The sequence below is a fragment of the Phyllostomus hastatus genome, unplaced genomic scaffold (assembly GCF_019186645.2).
Source record: "Phyllostomus hastatus isolate PE091 unplaced genomic scaffold, TTU_PhHast_1.1 phas_scaffold_216, whole genome shotgun sequence".
NCBI lineage: Eukaryota > Metazoa > Chordata > Mammalia > Chiroptera > Phyllostomidae > Phyllostomus > Phyllostomus hastatus.
This window is the reverse complement of record NW_025334018.1, coordinates 5,359,135-5,375,409: the sequence shown is the minus strand read 5'-3', so window position 1 is coordinate 5,375,409 and position 16,275 is coordinate 5,359,135. Positions and strand designations below refer to the sequence as shown.

Genomic DNA, 16,275 nt, shown 5'->3' with positions numbered 1-16,275 from the left:
CCTGTGAGGCAGGAAATAATTTTAACAGGGAAACGGAGGCTCTGGAGGGTGACCACCTTAGCCGCAGTCACGAAGTTGCAGGGGTCCAACCCAGTGTGCCAGATCCCCAATCCCATGATGCTCTCCTCTCACAGGTTCAACTACCTGTTCTTTGACTTGAGGCAAAGGTACCAAGAAGCATCAAGCAGGCTGTAGCAGTGACCCCATCAAGCAGAAGGTGGACCAAATGAGCCCTAAGTCCGTCCAGCTCCTAGATTCTTCTCTGTGACTGCGTTAGGGCTGGGTGTGGGGGCTCACACAGGTGTGGTCTTTCCGACTTCACGGCACACAGGCCATCTGCTTCTAGGCAGCTACCTGCTACCCACCTCATTAAGTTCCTGCTTATAAACCTGCTCACCTTCCCGCAGCCATCTGGCCTCAGGCCAGAGCTGTTTTGTAAGAGGATGTTTTTGCAATCAGCACAACCCATCCCATCTCAGCCCCATACTTTGGTCTTAAACTGCCCAGAACTAAAAACAGTTTAAAAGAGAAGCAACACACGAAGTACTATAGAGACCAATCTGTGGACTCTGTTTTAGCAAGAAAAGTCTCTTGGATAGGTAGAGATCAGGGACAGGACCTTACTCAGAAGGAAGGGAATCCAGTTAGGATCTTAGCCAAGTACACAGCGCCTGAAGTCTTAATTAGAAGGAGATACAGGTGTTTGTGTGTGTGGTCAGAGACGGCAGTGTGTGTCGGGGGACAGCAGGAGTCGGTATCAACATCGTTCTTTTTCCCTTGCGCTGTCTCACTGTGGCCTCGTAACAGTTTCTAGGTCAGGACAGAAAGACTGAAGGGGCATTCTAGCCCAAGGGGCACCTCCCAGGATGATTTCCTGGCTGGGCTTCTCTCGGGACCTGGGGACCGGGATATAGCAAGCCTGGGCCTTTTCCTCCTCCTGGGCACCCTCCTGCACCCTCCCGGATCTCGGGTGGCCCCTCCCACAGACACAGAAGACTGACTACACTTAGGGTCTGTCCCTGCTCATGGCTGTCCCCCTCCCACCAAGGCTGCAGCCGGCTTTTCTCCAGAGAAGCAGCAGATAATTGAGGTTGAGTGATGGGGATGAGGAAGACACAGAGGAGTCTTCTGGAGGAAACAAAACTTCTGGGCAGGGATTCTTGCAGGGGTGGCCAACCTGCGACCCGCAGGCCACATGCAGCCCAAGGATGGCTATGAACACGACCCAACACATAATCATAAATGTACTTAAAACATTATGAGATTTTTTTTGTGATTATGTGTTGCAATGCATTTAACGTGTGGCCCAAGACAGCTCTCCTTTCAGTGTGGCGTGGAGCCGCTGAAGGGTTGGACACCCCTGCAGGTCCTTTGCCAGCAGAATGTAGGAGCCCATCTGAGACAGAAAAGGAGGCTCCCAACTTGCTTATATCAACACATTTTTCAAACATACTGGATTAAATATAGTAGGAAGGGTATGCTGGGTAGCTCTGTTAGCTATGGAAGTTCACTAACACCTCTTCTGAGCAGAAGAGGCCTCGGTAATAAAATGGGACAGCAGAAGAAATAGGAAATGATGAAAGCAAAATGAAACTCAGCACCAGTTTCTCCTAAAATAATGAAGTTACTGCTCAAATGTTAATGGCAGCATAAAGAGGGAAGGGAAGTAAGTCCTGAGGCAGAAGAGTGGAGCTGTCAGGTTAATAGTAGGGACTTGGAGAAGCCTTCCAGTTATAGAAACAAAAAGGCACCTAGAGAAATATCCTCAGTCAAGGGGCCTACGGAGATGAGAGTGTGGGCGGGGCAGGGAGCCCTGGAAACTGCTTCCAGGCATTCCCGTTCCCCATCTGCAGTTCAGAGCCTCGAAAATGTACAAATGTCAGGCAAGGAATCCCAGTTCCTTCGGGCCCACCCCCGCGGTAGCTTGAGCACCTCAGCCTCTCTGACTTTCAGGGATGCCTTTGTCTTCAGTTCTGCTAAAACTTCAAAGCCTTTCACAGCCGCAGCTTCTTGTATTGTGACCAAAGGAGTCACCACCCATGGCCAAGCCTCATTCTCTTCTCCGTAACTGAGAGCTTGAATAGCCCTGATCCAAGCTCCTGGTTCTTAGAAGATTCTCATTCCCAGGCACCTTTTTTGGTTGATTCCCCTCCCTGACTCCCAGGGAGGGGTCAGCTTCCTCCCTGTTGCTGCCCATAAACGGGGTTCCCCACAAGTATATCGCATCCTCTCAACTACTTGATAAAAAGGACTCCCAACTATGTCTCTAATTTTCCCCCTGAACTCTGTTTTAAGCACCTTCCTCCTTCAGCTTTCCTCACTAACTCAAGCCACGCTTTGATGACACCCTTTCTCTCACGTCTCCTCCCCAATCCAACCGCAAAGCCCTACTGCTTCTCCCTACTCACGTCTGTCCACTTCCACGGCCGCCAACACTGTCTGCCCTCGCTCCCCCGGAGGCCTGCAGTGTCCTCACCGGTCTCTGCGTCCCCCTCCTGCTCTCCTACAGCCTGTTCTCCACGGAGAACAATCATCTCCTACACATTCGTTCACACATAGTTACTGGCTACCTGCTCTGCCTGTTCACTGCTGCATCACCATCACCCGAAACTGCCCAGACCACTGGGGGTGTCAGCAAACGATTAAGAAACAACTTCTGGACATCTAGTTCTCGCCTGGGCCTAACTCATATTATGGACCTGTCAGGTCGAAAGCTAAAATATTTTCTCTCCTGAAGTTCCAACCCTTATATATTTTGTCACCTACACATGAAACCTTGGGAGTCTTTTAGTCCTCTCACATGAACTTTGTTATTAAATCACAAGAGATTCACCTTCTGTAATTTTTCCCACATCCATTTCCCTCCTTTCAATGATCGCCGCCTCCAGCACTCACAGCGGTCTCCTAACGGATCTTCTGTGCATATTCCGAAACAGCAATGTTTCTAAACGGCAGCTGATTAAAAACAAAACTCTGTTCCTTTCCCTCTTCCCTCCATTCCTTTGTTGTTTTTTTGTAGAGCACTTCACCCTGGCAGTCAAGGGCCTTCAAAGCCTCATCTTCCATTTTATTATTACACGGTCTCCAAGTTCTAATCAAACAGGACTCTTCCGTGTTCATCTGGACAAGTCTGATCCCCCTTTCATTCCCAGTGACTGGCGTCGGGCACATACGGCTCAATCAGATTTGTTAAACACTTGCTCACTGAAAACTGGATCACACTCCTAGGGGTGTCCAACCTTTTGGCGTCTCTGGGCCACACTGGAAGTTGTCTTGGACCACACATTAAATACACAAACACCAATGAAAACCAAAAAGTCTCCTAATGTTTTAAGTCAATTTACGATTTTGTGCTGGGCCACATTCATAGCCATCCTGGGTCGCATGCAGCCCACAGCCGTGGGCTGGACGCCCCTGCACCTAAACGGTTGACCTTCAGCACCACCTTCTTCCTGATGGTCTCCTTAACTGCCCTCTTCCAGAGGTCCCTCTCCCTTTTCTAGCCGTCACAGGACTTACACCTCCCACTGCTGCGGACTGCGGTCGTTTGTGAAATCTGAAGGCCGGCAGGACACTGCTGGCTCTGCTTTGTCTCTGTGGCGCATCTGACACAATGCCCCACACCTGGTGGACCCACTAGATCAGCATTTACTGACGTTAACTTCCATAGCTCTAAATCCGGAGTTTCACTTTCTACTTCTCTACGGATTCTTGAAGAGAAAAAAATTTTCCCCATTAGGGTGGTAATATTTATCAGATTCCAATTACTCAATATCGATGGCTGAGTAAGAGCCAGAACAGTGTCTCTCCCTAAACTGCAAAACAAAATGTCAGACTCATCCTTGCTCTATGGTTTTCAACCAAGGAGCAAAAGTACACGGTCAGGGGTTATAAAAATAATAAAAACAGAAAGGTTTATAAAGATGATAAAAATGTCTGACCTAATACAAGTGCTGAGCTTTCCCAGAGCAGATTCGGCCCAAGAACGAATAATGCACAGAAAGGAGTAAAACTCTTAAGAGCAGGTACTCAGGCCGCAGCCCCCGAGGTTGCTCTGTGAACGTGAGGAACGGGAGTGACCCTCATTCTCAGGGTGTGGGCAGCAGAGGCACTACCGCCGCCAGACTGCCTGTGCTCTGCTGGTGTGTGCCAGGGGTCATGCGTGCCTTGCAGTTCAGATTCGAGAGACGTCTCCTGAGCCATTTGAAAAATGACAGTGTGTATACATGTGGCTGGGGGTTGGGGGACGAAGATGTGTCCGAAGGACTCTGCCAGGCTCTACATACAACGCTGAGGAGTCCTGAGAACCAACAAGGATTTGTGCAGGCTGCCACAATCAACTCTGGGATCTGAGGGAAGAGGAGGAATCTTCAGAGGAGCCACTGAACATAGAACGTTAGACCACGGGCCTCCCAGCTTCTCCTTTTCTCACCCTTCCCCATCGCCTGCCCCCCACAGACTGCCTCACTAGTTACTTGGGAGAGCTGGTTCAATGTGCCTTCCCATTTTCAGACTGACCATTCTAACGCAAATCTCAAAGGTCCCTTTTCACTTCTTCCCACACAACCCAAAGGACTTGTAGTCTAGGAAACCAAAGAATAGTTTCATCAATAAATCAATTTATTTAAAAGAATATGTTACAATTAATTACACTAAGTGACATTACCAAACAATTTTAGAGTGGTTAGCTCTAGAACAAGGAATGAAAGAAACACTGTTAGCCATTATGTGTCTGTGTATTTTCTCTTCACATTTCTTAAATCACAAATAAAAAATACAAGATACTGCAGTGAAAATACAATTAGAGTTTCTCTCAAATAAATTAAAAGAGTGCATGGCCTGGGGAAAACTGAAGCCCAGCTCACTGGCTTAAAAAGGGGGCATGATATAAAATTGGTGTCCAACTTCAGCAGTTGGCCACGCGCCTTCACCCAGTACCTCTCCCCTCTTCGGCCGGAGCCCTAAGCTTCCCACACACCTGCTGCTGTCCTGGTGTGGGTGAGGCCTGGCATGATGTGCTCAGGTTTCGAAGAGGAAGATAGGAGGTGGGACTGGAAGATGGGGCCCTAAAGCACACCCACCGCCTCTATTCTCTCTCTCAGCATTCAACCACCCCATCCTGCACCCTCCAAAAGGAAGTTAATGTGACACAGTGACTCTGGTGCAGAGAACCCAAAGGCATGTTGGGAGTCCAACAGGCTAAATGGTTTCCACTGCTGCATCAATCCAGCCAGAGCACAATGGAGAGGAGGGAGGGCACAGCAGTCTCCCCAGGTCTGGAGTTCAGGTCACCCAGGATGCAGTCCCTTTTAAGAAAACTGCCTCTGAGGAGCCAGACCCATAAGTTGGCAAATTCTGAGATGACAGAGCAGCGTCACCCCCTGTCAATGCCCTATACTGCTGCTCTAAGCACTGGGTCAGGAGCTGCAAGAGGGGATAACCCAAAGCTACTGGCCCGGGTAACTAAAGGACAAAACCAGATGGGCCAGCATAGGGGTGTTGAACATTTATCTGATTCCTCCCTGAGAGCTCTGTCCAGGCCTAGGAGCTGCCCTGAGCACTCACCAGTGCTGAGCTTAGGCCTAGGGCAAGGGGAGGGCAGAAAAATGGACAGCAGAAAACAAGTATAAAGACCAAAGAGCCCAAAGCATGGCCTAAGGGAACCTTTCCACAGGGACAGGTTTCTCAGAGCCTGCATTTTTCTCCTGATCCATAAAAAACTCGAAGCTTTTACCAAAAAGGATTGAAACTGAGTGTGGAGGGGAGGACCATAGGAGACCAGGGAAATTCTGCTGGCTCTGCTGGGGCAAGGCAGGGGGAAGGGAGAGCCCTTCCGTTTCCCAGAGACAAACTGCAATTGAAGCCTCCCTGGGCAGAACCCAGGACTAAGAAAGGTAGCAGGGATTAGAGAAGGGAAGTGTGGAGTAAGGAGGGAAAGGAGTGTCACACCAACACTGCTTCATGCAAAGAAGAGCTGGATCCTCTGGAGCTCCACAGCCCGAGGCCTCTGCCCCATCACAGGAGGCCTGCTGCGGGTGGGAGAGAAGGCGCTGTCCCCTGGGGCCGCCCCCTACCTTGCTGCAGCTGGGTGCTCTGTCAGTGGTACAGCTTCAAGTAGGGGCTGCTCCTACACAGATTCTGCCAATAGAGCACCTACCTAGGGGGCATTCACCCAGTCTCCAAAGCACCAAGTGAATTCTATGCCAAAAGGGGACAAAGCAGCATCTATTCACTCTAAGGGGCCTCCCTTCTAAGGGCATGCCCACTATGTCTCATATCCAGAGGTCAGCACTTGGGCTGTCGCAGGGCCTCCTGGATTTGTTCATTCCCAGCCCACTCTGAGGGAACGGGGCAAATTACTGCTATTTTTTATAGTTTGAACAAAGCTGGTGTCAAAAGCCTCTTCAGCATTTTGGAGTGGAAAATCATCATATCCTCTTTCCAGGGTCCTTTGGCTCATTATAAAATTCGTTTAAGCCAAAAGAAGTTAATCCTGTGTCAAAGCCTTCAAGTTCGGGGTCATTCTCTGCAACTTTAAACAATCAGCATTCATGCATTTTGCACTCTGTGATTTCACCTGGGTTCAGAGAAGCAGAGAGAAGACAGGATATCCTAAGTGATCCTACACTCCCCTGGGGCAAGCAGCTGCCACGATAACAGAGTGAGAGAGAGAAAGAGGCCTCACAATGATCTGCAAAAACAAGGTACAGAAAAAGAAACTTCAACCACCCCAACACTGGTCCGTGGAGTGGACTACAACCAACTACGGTTGCCTCCCAGTTAGACAAAACAGAAGATGCCACCCTGTGGAGGTTTTTGTTTAGAAGGTGGAGAAGGGAAAAAGAGAAGAAGGCTCAAAGATGTGTTTCAGATGCATCTGAGCCTGACTCAGAGGCCCCAGTGCAGAATCTAAATATAGAGCCTGGGGGCTGAGAACGCTGCCCTGCTCTGGTCAGCTCTGGTCAGCTCTGGACCCTAATCCTGGGGTGAGCTCTCGGGTCTCTGAAGGTCTAACTGCAGGTCAGATGAGGAGCCCTTTAAGGGACAAAAGGTTTTCCTTCAGTCTCCTTTTAATTAAAAGTTGAGATCCAACCCAAATCAACCATATTCCTAATGCTCCTTCCTGGGTCCTCAGCTGGCTTGGGTGGGCTGTGGTTTTGCTGGCACAGACCACTGACCCATGCCAAGTTTCCCCAAGGCCTTGGGATCCTATCAGATCCCTCCCTACAAGCTGTTCGAGGAAGTCACAGAGAATATAATAGTTATGGGTGGTTATTGGTCACGAATTGAGTAGGGAAAAGCTCATGTACACGGGGAATTTCTTCTTTGCCTTCCCTAACTAAGCCCAATCTTTGTGCCTAAAGGTGTCAGCCTTAACTCTGGTCCCCAGTACTATCCCTGCTTCAGAAAAGACAAGGAAATAGGAAATTAGGACCATGAAATGTTTCCGGTTCCTGTGGCATTGATCTCCTGAGCCCACCCTCCCTACATGCTAGGCCAGTTGAGGGAAAGCACACAGGGGTCCCAGTGAAGCAGGAGAGTGCGGAATGTGGGTAGAACGCCATGAGTGGGAGGGGTAGAGGTGGACCAGGAAAAATGTCTTGGAATTAAGAGTCCACACCAAGTGTGTAGACTCGCCCGCCCCTGCAGCCCTGTTGCCCTTGAGGGGCACACCCCTCTCCTCCCCAACAGTCCCTTGGAAGATAAAGAAACTATGCTCCTTGCTCCTCAGACTCTCCAGTAACCCATGAGCCACAGTCTTCACTCAATACAAAAAGGGGGGAAAAAACCCAAGCAGATTGTAAACTTTTCGAGTCCTTCATGAGGAGAGGTATTTTCCCTGTATTTTTTTTTCCTTTTTCAAGTTTGTTTCAAAACAAAGAGAGCAAGAGAGAAGTCATGAATTCTAGTGAAAGGTGTGTAAAAACACAAGCTAAAAAAGGTACTGCCATCAATATGAAATTTAAAAAGAAATATATATGTATATACGTGCAGCTAATTTGTATATATATAGTTTTTACATACATACATATATATGTCTGAACAGTGCAAACGGATGGAGTTCATAGTTCCAGTTTTAAAAATATGGTACAAGGAGAGTCTGCTGGCATGAGGCCCAGGTGGAAGGACAAAGATACCTTTGGCGAGTTGGTTGGGCTTATTTCTTTTCCGATCTTAGCTCAGTTGACTCCTGGTGCTGACCAAAATGCTGTTTTCTACCGGCTCAATTCCAGAGACATGAAATTCAGAAAGATTATTAATAATATTTAGTTTAGGGCTTTTGAGTATAGTGACTTTTTTCCTTTTCCTTCTTCTTTTGTGTTAATGGTTACTCTGACGTGGGAGACAAAAGGGGTAAGAGGATGGAGGTGAAGAGAAGGGGTGGGGACAAGGAGCGGCTAGGTGGCCACATCCCTCTGCTGTGACCTTGCCATCTGGAAAATGTTCTGAAAGGAAAAAAAAGGAAAGAGTTACGGGGAAGCCTCAGGTGTCCACACTGCCTCCCATCTGGAGACAACCGCTCAAACAGAATAAAAAATATACAACTGGATGATCTGATCTGACTGGCTGCTTCCCCTGGTACAACTCCCCATCTAGAATCATGGCCTTTTCAAGCTGGAAGGGACCTTGGCTATTCATCATCTGGCCCAGTCGTCCTGTTTTACATACGAGAAAAGATAAGAAAACTGGGCCCCCATGAGACTGATTTACCCAAAATCACAAGAGAAAAAAGCCAGGAGAGAATCCAGGTCTGGTTCCCAGAGCCCAGTGTTCTTTCTGCTACACCAGGAATATACATTCTCATGTTCCTGGCTCCACCTGCTGAACCTCAGAAACATTTTCTTTGAGACTAAGTAGGTACTTATTCAGAAGCTTCCAAATTCTGCTCCAGTACCAGCGTACACACACACAGAGAGCAGTAAAGCAGGAGCAAACACCTGCCCCGCCCCCACCCGTGTTCTCGGTTAGCCTGGACAGACTCTGTTGTGACTCATCCAGTCAGAGCGGCTAAAACCAAGGACAGCTGCCTTTCTGGGCCAGGAACAGCACGAAGGGTGATTTGATAAAAACAGGCAGAGGAGGGCCCATGAAGTCACGAGAGACGGCACCAAAGGCCATCCTCCGGACATGGGAAGAAGCAGGGCTTTTTACCGTCTGTTCAGCACCCAAAGGCTAACCCTCTCTGGAGGAGCACCCTGGCTCACATGGGATAACCAGCCTGACTGACAGTCCCAGAAAGACAGAGATGGTGAGGGTCCCAGGTCACTGGCCATCAGCCTATGCATTTAAAACAAAGAAAGATGAAAAAAATCAATTCGGGATTGTTTAGAATTACCTCTTTTCTCCACTTGAGCTCACAGAATACCCTCTCGAAGCATTCATGCATATAATTGAACTGGAAAAAAAAAAAAGAAAGAAAAACAACATAGCAACACCCATTGACTTCTCAGGACCAGGTACGACAGGCCATGCCTTTGAACTTCTGCCCTCCAGCCATCCCACCTTCCACACTTGCTCAGCTCAGAAAAAGCCCTGACAAGCCCCACAAAACCCAGGCCTGGCTCATCTACTATTCTCTGGCTCCTTCTAGTGGTAACTGTGAGTCAAGCAGGATGGGAAATTGCCAATCCTAGCCAGGCCTAAAGGAAAGACAGGACGAACCTGGGGCTCTAGAACTCAAACAGTTTACATTTCACGACCACTGCTATCTCTGCAGCTCTCTCCAATGAAGCATTTCATTTAAGGAGAACTTTAAGCCCAATCTACTTTCCCTGAGCACACTTTCTCATCTACTACTCACATATGGTGTGAAGATTTTAACCCATCGAGGCTTCTTCTCTCCTCGTGCATATTCAAAACAAAAGGCCATTCCTTCTTCATCTGTATCCCATCGCTGCATCTCATCCCACTCAAATGCTATTACCTGGTTCTAAACAAGCGAGAACGGGAGTGTTAAATTTCGGAATGCTGGGGAACTTAGGTAAGATGGTTCTGAAGCAAGCAGCAGAAGAGAAATGAGTGGGGATATCTGATCATTTAGGGGAAAAGACTGTGCAGAAGAATACAAGTCAGTGTAACACGTGAAGGTGAGGGTCAGTGAAAATCCAGGGCCTATTTATCCACCCCAGTCAAAACAGTTTCGACTCCATTATTCTTCCACCACCACCAACCACTCCCTCCACCCGTGTAAGACACTAAAACCAAGTGAGTAACAATGTATCCCCAGTGTTCCTAGCCGCAGCCCCATGCTGAACTCTCACCTCCAGCTGTCCTTCTTCAGTGCAAGCATGAAGTTTAAAGTGCGTGATGCTGATGGCTGTGATAACATGCCCCTTCCTCCTGGAGTCACAGGCACAGTGGGGGAAGATGATTTCATTGTAGCCCTCACACGTTCTTAGCATGTTGAGGTACTAGACAAAGAAGGAAGGCATAATAGTGTTACTGTGGAACTGGAGCTGCCGAGATCGCACAGGAACACAGAGAACCTTCTTGCCCAACAACCTGAAGACCTTGCCCCTGGTCTCACGCCCATCCCTAAGTCGGGAAAAAGTCCAAGATGATCCTTTATCCCACTTCCAACCTCCAACCTCCCCTTTCTCTACTTAAAAGATAACACAGATGAAGTCAGCATGTAACCAAAACTGCTAGGATTAGAAGGGGATTTACAGTGCGCCTCTGACTCTAATTTCACTGGACCTAAGGGAGAGGAATAGAATCTATTCTTACAATTAAGAAAAGAGGCTCTCCCTGTATCCACTGAGTTGTGTGGAGGCAGAGGCTTGGGTGCGTTCAAGATTCAGCTCCACCCATAACCCACTGCCACGGAAAGGAAGGCACGGCGGGCGGAGGTGTAATGGACTTTACAACAGGTGCTGAAAACCACCCTCATCCACAATGGCCAAGTGCGCGGAATTCGCAAAGATGCCAAATCCTTAGACAAGCGCCAAGCCCGCCTTTGTGTGCTCGCACCCAACTGTGATGAGCTTGTGCATGTCAAGTTGGTGGAGGCCCTTTGTGTCAACCTAATTGAGGTCGATGACAGTAAGAAACTAGGGGAATGGGTAGGCCTCTGCAAAGTTGACAGAGAGGGAAAACCCCATAAAGTGGCTGGCTACAGCTGTGTGCTGGTTAAGGACTATGGCAAAGAGTCTCAGGCAAAGGATATATATCATCGAGAGATTTCAAATGCAAGAAATGAATAAACTTGGTGTTTGTTTCAAGAAAAAGAAGAGAAGAGAAGAAAAGAGAAGAGAAAAGAGAAGAGAAAAAGAAAAGAGAAAAGAGAAAAGAAAAGGGGCCTAATGTTTCTCCCTATCTCTTCTCTAATCATAGGTTACAATGATCTCGGTGTTAATGATTAAGCTACCTGAGATTTTAAAAACTAGCCATTTTACAGAAACCCAGAGTTAATATGAGTCTTGCTAAGGCCACAGGTAATAAATAGTAAGTGGGAAGCCAGGTTTAATTCTTGGTCACTGATCCTTTCTCTACCACTAACTAATTCCCAAATCAGCCCCGCCATCCTGTGAGTCTCCTTAAAAAGCATCTAGACCAAAATCAAGTTACATGTATGACTGTCACAGGTACAATGCTACAAGCCTAATCCAGAGAGGTCTCTGAACCACTGACTGTTAACTCAGCAATTTGTCCCTTCTTTTCTATAATTAAGGCTGGCCTCTCTTTCACTCAAATCACTATTTTAAGACAAGAGAGTAAAAGAAGACAAGTGGGAAGGAGACTAGAAAAGAAACAGGGAAAAGATTATTAAAAAAAGGCTCGTGGACTCTGACCTGGTCTCCTCTCAGGGAATGCCTGAGAAACAAGCAAATGGCCTCGCAAATCACACAGGAAGAGCAGGGCACATCTGGTGCCGTGTGTGGAGTGCTGGAGAGAAGACAAGGGCACGGCACCCTGGCAGATTTCAATTACAGGGGCAGGGAGATCAGAACACAGCTGGAGAGTTGCCTTCTGCCTTACCAAGTGAAAAGAGGACGGGGGGCACAAAAAGGACCCTAGGCAACTTAAGGCTGGGTACCGATGAATGGCACCTAAGCCCATTGCCCCTGGCATCAGGGACTGGCTGGGCACTGAAGGACCCAGGGAAAAATCACAGCACATGCTCCCTACTTTCTGCTTATTCCTGCTTAGGTAAAATAGTAGCAACTTCAAAGGAGGAAAATCATGAAAGAGTAACAAGAACATAGGAACAGGGTCAATTAAAAAGTGTCAGAATACTTCATTTGCATCATTTTTCTTCTCTCATTTCCCATTCCACCACTCTGTTCCATTCCCCTTTATCACATCCTTCCTGAACCAGTGATAAATATGGATACTGTTTAGCCTTATTATTGGCACTACAAAGACAAAGTAACCCCCCGGCCACTATACTTTGATAAGCATGACAGGCAGTGTCACTGAAGAGAACTCCTATGGGGTTACAAGAAGAAGCAAAGATTGGGGCAGGAAGCAGTACCCGGAGGGGTGATCCACAGCCTGGGCTTGCTTGAATCCTGGCCCCATCACTTCCTAACTGTTGGGCAAGTTACTTGAACTCAAGAAAACTGCTAAATCCCAGGAGTCGCAGTTTCATCTTCTATAAAAAAGGGAAATAACTAGACCTACTTTACACAGTAATTTGCAAGCACTGAAGTATTTAGCACAGTATTTAGTGTACAATTAAGCATTCAATAAATTATATCTTAAAAAATAATTTTAAAGACTCTGTTATCCTTTGCCAGAGGGCTCAACTATTCTCTCTCTCAGAAAGACCCCAAGCAGAGGACCTTGGAGCCAGGGGCTCCCTCTCACTTTGCACAGCTTCCAGGCCTATTGGCTGCATTGGTAAGTGGCTTGACCCTGGGCTCAGTGGAGAGGGAGTTCTGTGTTCATACCACCCCCCAGCCTAAAGCCAGGGATCCATTTGTAGTTTTTAACAACTAAGCATTTCTCTTCTGTACACAATCCAATAAAAACTTCTTGTATACCCTGGTCAGTATGGGCATACAGGAAGTTGGTTGGGTGTTGTCCCACCCACAAACCGAAAGGTTGCCGGTTCAGTTCCCAGTCAAGGCACATGCCTGGGTTATGAGTTTGCTCTCTAGCTGAGGTGTATGCAAGAGGCAACCCATCGATGTTTCTCTCTCACATTGATGTTTCTCTCCCCTCACCCCCTTTCCTCTCTCTCTAAAAGCAATGAAAAAATATCCTCCAGTGAGGGGGAAAAATGCCTTGTGAAATGATATGTATGTAAATTACTTTTAAAAACTCCAGGGAAAAAAGTAAATGAGTGAGACAAATGAAATATGAATGGTAGAAAGCTGAAGGCTTCTGAGGCTGGGTAATGGGTGCCTGGTAGCTAAATGTATTACTCTTTTTAAAGATTTTATTTATTTATTTGTTTATTGACAGAGGGGAAGGGCAGGAGAAAGAGGGAGAGAAACATCAATGTGTGGTTGCCTCTCACGTGCCCCCTACTGGGGGAACCTGGTCTGCAACCCAGGCGTGTGCCCTGACTGGGAATCGAACCAACAACCCTTTGATTCACAGGCTGGTGCTCATTTCACTGAGCCACACGAGCCAAGGTTCAGCTTCTTTATATATTTGAAGATTTCTACAATATGGTAGAAGAGAGAAGCACCCTGCAACCAGGCTTGCCTCCTAACACAGTCATCAGAAACTTTCTTCCTGCTCAAAGATGCTTAAGAACTCTGCAAAAGCCAGGCGGTATCACACAGCCTTGAGGCTGGTTCTGCTCGCGTACTTCAGTAAAAATGGCTTACATGTAACATACCTGCTCAAGTTCTCTTCTTTGAGAGGCACCCCTACTGTTTAAAAAAAATTCTGCCATATTCCTAATTGTGACTTTACAATTACGCCCCTATAGATTTTTTTAAAAAGAGAAACATGCTAACAAAGGGAGAAACTGGGGAAAGACATCAGAAGAGACCGGGAGGTCAAGATGGTGGCATAGGCAGACATGACTCACCTCCTCACACAATCACATCGACATTTCAACTAAAGTGTAGAGCAGCCATCACTCGGAACTGTCTGAAATCAAGTTGAATGGAAGTCTGACAACTACAAAATTGAAGAGACCATATCCACCCAGACCGGTTAGAGGGGCATAGATGCGGGAACAGGCTGGTCCCACACCCATGCGTGGTGGATAAAGGTTCGGGAGGAGTATTTTGGAAGTGAGGAGTCCCAGCCCCACGCCAGGTCCCCCAGCCCAGGGTCACACACTGTGTGACCTCACCTACTGTGCCTCACTCCCTCTTGAGCTCCATGGGGTGACAGTGTGAAAGGCACCAGAAGGGCATGGGAGAAACAAGTATCTGGAATCAAGGAGAGCAGAGGCCATTGCCCTTTTCTGAACCTTCCCCCCAGAGCCAGCAGTCTGGTGCCACATCTGAGACTCCATCATCATGGCTGACACTTATTTGCCCTGCCCTAGAGATCCCCTGAGACTCCACCCCACTGTTTTTCCATATGAATGACTGGTCTTCGCTCATGCTTCACATCTTGTTAAATCATATCAAACAAGCAACCACTGGCCTCAGTTACTAGCAGCCAGGCACTAGCAGCAGCCAGCCTAGATTCGCAGCTTGACTTCTCCTGGTAATCTGTAAACCCAGTGCAAGTAGCAGACATCTCAGATTGCTTTATAGCTCATGCAGGGTGGCCCAGGACAAAACACAAGTGGGGGCTGACCCTGGCCTATACCACATGGGAAACCCCAGAGCCTATGCACCCAATGGGCAGCTACACACCACATCAGAGCACCACCACCCCGCCCCTACATAGTTGATCCTCCATGGAGGGCATAAGGTGTTGGTCAGTGGTTGCAGCCAGTTCTTACAGCTGACTGGCCTGGGTTAATTACCTCCCATTGATCTGCCAACAACAATCAGGCTCAACTACAGAGGAGGGTGTACTGAGCCCACATAAAGGATGAATCTGAAGTACCAGCTTGGGTGATAGGGAAGCTGTGCCACTGGAACCTACAGCACACCTACTATATTAAGTGACACTACCAAGACATGGATTCAAGGTAGCTCTATCTAATACATAGATACAAATACAAGGGAGGCTGCCAAAATGAGGAGACAAACAAACACGGCACAAATGAACAGATCAGAACTAAACAAAAGGGAGATAAGCAATCTATCAGGGTCTGTCAGATGCAGGGTTCAAAACACTGGTTATAAGGATGTTCAAGGAACTTAGTGAGGATCTCAACAGCATAAAAAATTCCAATCAGAAATGAAGGATACACTAATCGAAATAAAGAACAATTTACAAGAAAACAACACTAGGATAGATAAAGCCAAGAATCAAATAAATGATTTGGAACATAAGAAAGCAAAAACGACCAATCAGAGCAACAAGAAGAAAAAGGAATCCAAAAAATGAGGATAGTGTAAGCAGCCTCCAGGACAATTGCAAGCATTCCAACATTTGCATCATAGGGGTGCTAGAAGGCAAAGAGAAAGAGCAAGAAATTGGAACTCTCTTTGAAAAAATAATGAAAGAAAACTTCCCTAACTTGGTGAAGGAAACAGTCATGCAAGCCCAGGAAGCACAGAGATTCCCAAACAAGATGGATGCAAACAGGCTATTTCTAAGACACTTCCTAATTAAAATGAAAAGGTTAAAGATAAAGAGAGAATCTTAAAAGCAGCAAGAAAAAAGCAGTTAGTTACCTACAGGGGAGTTCCCATAGGACTGTCAGCTGATTTCTGAAAAGAAACTTTGCAGGCTAGAAGGGATTGGCAAGAAATATTCCAAGTCATGAAAAGTGGGGACCTACAGCCAAGATTGTTCTACCCAGCAAAGCTACCATTTAGAATGGAAGGGCAGATAAAGAACTTCCCAGAGAAGAGAAAGCTAAAGGAGTTCATCATTACCAGACCATTATTATATGAAATGTTAAAGGAACTTATTTTAAAAAAAGAAGACCAAAACTATGAACAATAAAATGCCAATAAATACATATCTACCAACAAATGAATCTAAAAAATAAACTAAACCAACAAGAAGAACAGAGAATCATGGGTACAGAGAGTGTTTTGAAGGTTACCAGATGGGAGAGGGGTATGGGGGAATGGGTGAAGAGGTGAGGGGATTAAGAAGTACAAATAGGCAGTTACAGAGTAGCCATGGGGATGTAAAGTACAGTATAGGAAAATGAGTAGCCAAAGAACTTATATGTATGAGCCATGGACATGAACAATGGTGGGGGTATTGCTTGATGAAGGGAAGATGGGGGTTCTG

The 16,275-nt window shown here is 47.0% G+C and overlaps 1 protein-coding gene and 1 pseudogene across 1 annotated transcript in view; one reads left to right on the top strand and one right to left on the bottom strand.

Annotated features, from left to right (window-relative positions):
- Window positions 1–4,599: 4,599 nt before the first annotated feature.
- Window positions 4,600–16,275, bottom strand: part of SNX27 (sorting nexin 27) — an 85,188-nt gene continuing 73,512 nt past the window's right edge. The window contains exons 9-12 of the mRNA XM_045816647.1: window positions 10,263–10,412; window positions 9,803–9,931; window positions 9,338–9,397; window positions 4,600–8,447 (exon numbers count right to left, since the gene is read on the bottom strand). Of these exons, the coding sequence (XP_045672603.1) occupies window positions 8,400–8,447; window positions 9,338–9,397; window positions 9,803–9,931; window positions 10,263–10,412 (387 nt within the window). The 3' untranslated portion in view covers window positions 4,600–8,399. The remainder of the gene's footprint in view (window positions 8,448–9,337; window positions 9,398–9,802; window positions 9,932–10,262; window positions 10,413–16,275) is intronic.
- Window positions 10,621–11,200, top strand: LOC123804556 (annotated as a pseudogene).